The following is a 4254-nucleotide window of genomic DNA, read 5'->3' as shown; positions in this document are numbered from 1 at the left end:
CATACACACATACACACATACACACATACACACATACACACATACACACATACACACATACACACATACACTCATACACACATAAACACACACACACCTAGACACATACACACATATACGCATACACGCATACATTCATACACGCATACACACATATCGCCCAAAAGCGCATACACATACACATACATACACACATACACACAGACACACAAACATACATACATACATACACACATACACACATACACACATACACACATACACACATACACACATACACACATACACACATACACACACATACATACACACATACACACATACACGCATACACGCATACACACATACACATATACACACATACACACATACACACACACACACACACCTAGACACATACACACATACACGCATACACGCACACACTCATACACACATACACACATATCGCCCATAAGCGCATACGCGCATACACATACACATACATACATACATACACACATACACACATGCACGCATACACGCATACACGCATACATGCATACACGCATAAACGCATAAACGCATACACGCCAACACGCCAACACGCATACACGCATACACACATACACACATACATTCATACACACATACACACATACACACATACACACATACACACATATAAACATACACACATACACACATACACACATACACACACATACATACATACGGAAAAATTGCAAAAAAGTATTTGTCCGACTTAGGAGGAGTAAAACGTCAAGATTTGTGAAAATATCGATTTCGATTTTTTGCACGATTACAATATTTCCTCTAAACTTCGTATACGTGTAAATAAAAACAAGCAATTGTTACCTAAAAAATTTACAGATAATTAAAAATAAATATCTCCATCTCGTTTGTTTTGCAGTTGTATACAAATGTACTTACCACAGGTGAACATGATATTTACAAACAACAGAGCCGTCAATAAAATAGAAGACATTGTTTAGTTGTGTAGTTCTATATCACGTGAACTGGAGACTTCTCTAAACCGTTGTTTCTGTTTGCCTGTGAGGATATCGCCGTCTATTTATACCACAAACATTGGGTTGAAGAAAAAAAAAAAAAAAAAAAAAAAAAAAAAAACGTTAGGGCTAAGGCGTGTTGATAAAATTGCATGTGAAATTGCCTTGACCGAATTTGCCACGTTAAAAAAAACTATGCTGAAACGTCAATAAAGTTCATGGATCTCACATTTTAAAAAATTGACTACATTTTAAGAGCCCGACTTTTTATTTTAGAAAGGGATTTTATGTACCTTTCTTTTTTTTGTTATATTATTTAATTTAGCATACAGATGAAGTTTTTAAATGGAAAAAAATAAATATCATCAACACTTTATCGAATATCATTTGTACTTTTTTTTATTTTCCATGTAGGGGGCATGTATGTCATCTATCTTTTTATAAAGGTGGACACTAAGAAAAAACAAGGCGATGAAATCGGTTGTTTTAAAAATACAACTAAATGGTAACAAGCCATAAGGCAGAAAGTTTTGCCTCTTAACATTTAGCTCACCTAAAAAAACAACAAACGCACTAATAGAATAACTAGTTTTAAGCTGAATTATTACACAACGGTTTTATCTAATTCAACAAAAAAAAACATATACAAATACAAAGATAACCAGTAAAATTTTGAGAATCACTGGATTTGAATAAACCGACATATTTTTTTTTAAAACCTGCCTGGGTGTGGGAACTCAGCTTCACACCAGTATCACGTGACGTGCAACGAGTAAAAACAATTCAAGCATCAAGATAAGAGCTCAGCCGTCTACATTATATCACCAGAGTCTTGGCCTTGAGATTTACATAACAGACATACGAGTGTGAATATGTCAGGGCAACCTTTTACCCTGCAGTAAGAATGTATGTCAATCTTTCGTTCCCACGATTTAAAAATGTTATTCTCAAAATAAAAAAAAACAACACATGTTTATACCCAAACCAAAAGAAATCTTACAAGGACGAGTAAGCTTAGCATTTGTATGAAAATAAAAATGTATATTTTTTTAAAAATCATCTTTCATACCAAAATTAACTATGTGTCGATTATTATTAACTAATACTTTCTGTACTAGAAAATGTAGCAATAACCCAAAAAACAGTCAAAATTTAGTTCAAAGTAAATATTTATAGCAGTAAACCTTTACAGGATTTTTTTATATTGATACTACAACACGCTTACAAACAAAGAAGATGGTTTTTTTTTTTGTTAAAGTTCGTCAGTTTTATGAACATGTTATTAAACACACTACACATTAGATACAACTTGACTAAAGGGTTATACTTGTATCTTGTATTTGAGAAAGTAAAATAAATATTTTAATCTTCCCTATGTGGGGCATCAGAAATCTATGTCTTTTGAATAATGCAGTTATTAACACATCTCACATGATAGAATGCTGAGCAACATAGATTGTGTGTAGTATGCTATGCTTTCTTTTATTTGTTATATAATTTAATTATGCTTGTGACCTATCTCATTTGTTAGTCAAAAAACTCGTCACTATATATGATATGTTGGTCACACGAGTCACCCCCACGTGTTAGGTGCTGACTAGCCCCTACGTTTAAATTCTAATCACATGACTCAGGTCTTCATTTCAGATCCAGATTGTGCTAGTGATCAGCTAAAATAAATAAGCTATTTTGTTAGCAACATGCTTTTTAAATGTTAAATTTATATCAAAAGTTTAATCTTGATTGCATTGCTCCATAAATCAGCTACTTTATATCAGCAGTTTTACCGTAATTTTAAAGTTCTCATGCCAGAAATCAACTGCCCTAATTGTTGCGGGAAGAAATGCAAAGTCAGTTACAGGCCTACATGTTTTTTTACCTACTCACGCGATAAAAAATTGTAATATCTCAAGGACAAGCTATGAGTGTAGAACGCAGATACCCACATTCTTATCTTGATGCACGTGTTGTTTTGCTCGGTTCATGTAAGACGATACCAGTGGGAAATGTAATTGTAATGTTCGCGCGATGGTGCTGCTAAAATGTGTCTGGATGCAAAATGTTGGTTTCTTTTTTTAATTATGTCTTGTGAACAAGGATTCTCAATTTGTTTTTGATGGATTCTATTTTAGAAAATAACTTGTTGGTCGATTATCCATATGTCTTGTGCACAAGGGTTCTCAATTTGTTTTCGATGGATTCTATTTTAAACAATTATGTCTTGTACACAAGGGTTCTCAATTTGTTTTCGATGGATTCAATTTTAGAAAATAACTTGTTGGTCGATTATCCATACGTCTTGTGAACAAGGGTTCTCAATTTGTTTCCGATGGATTCAATTTTAGAAAATAACTTGTTGGTCGATTATCCATATGTCTTGTGCACAAGGGTTCTCAATTTGTTTTCGATGGATTCTATTTTAGATAACAACTGGTTAGTCGATTATCCATATGTCTTGTGCACAAGGGTTCTCAATTTGTTTTCGATGGATTCTATTTTAGATATTAACTTGTTGGTCGATTATATATATGTTTTGTGCACAAGGGTTCTCAATTTGTTTTCGATGGATTCAATTTTAGAAAATAACTTGTTGGTCGATTATCCATATGTCTTGTGCACAAGGGTTCTCAATTTGTTTCCGATGGATTCAACTTTAGAAAATAACTTGTAGGTCGATTATCCATATGTCTTGTGCACAAGGGTTTTTAATTTGTTTTCGATGGATTCTATTTTAGATAACAACTTGGTGGTCGATTATCCATTGTAAATTTGATGGGTAGCGGTTTACAATATTTTAACAATAGAATAACTGATGGTGTTTTAGAAATACGTTTTAAAAATGTTTTCAAATGTAAACATGTATATATTTTTAAATATACAAACCCTTGTCCTAGTTTCGTCAGATCTTAATATTTCGATTATAAATTATCACCTTCCACTCTAGCCACTCCGACTGTTCTAACATGGGTTACAACAGTTATAAGTTCTGATAAGAGGTAAGGGGTTGGGTTAATGCCAGTGATTAACGGAAAGTGAGATGAAAGAATATTCAACCCTGAAATTGTTGGAGGTGGAGAATTAGTTAATTATTTGAAGCAAATATTATTAGGTAGGGGGAGAGGGTCGAATAATTAATTTAAAACAAAAAAGACATCCAGGAAAAATATAAACCACCGTTTTACTCGGCATTTATAAAAACATAATGTTTATTGTTAGTCCAAGAAATCAGGCCGAGGCTATGTAG

General features: G+C 33.3%; 1 protein-coding gene across 1 annotated transcript in view; it reads right to left on the bottom strand.

Annotated features, from left to right (window-relative positions):
• LOC131929536 (angiopoietin-related protein 2-like) overlaps positions 1-1041 on the bottom strand; it is a 17190-nt gene extending 16149 nt beyond the window's left edge. Inside the window, exon 1 of the mRNA XM_059285788.1 lies at positions 934-1041. Within this exon, the coding sequence (XP_059141771.1) occupies positions 934-988 (55 nt within the window). The 5' untranslated portion in view covers positions 989-1041. The remainder of the gene's footprint in view (positions 1-933) is intronic.
• Positions 1042-4254: the final 3213 nt, after the last annotated feature.

This window comes from Physella acuta, unplaced genomic scaffold (genome assembly GCF_028476545.2).
Source record: "Physella acuta isolate Inbredline_101_S28 unplaced genomic scaffold, ASM2847654v3 ptg001646l, whole genome shotgun sequence".
NCBI classification, from domain to species: Eukaryota; Metazoa; Mollusca; class Gastropoda; family Physidae; genus Physella; species Physella acuta.
This window is presented reverse-complemented; position numbering and strand designations above follow the sequence as displayed.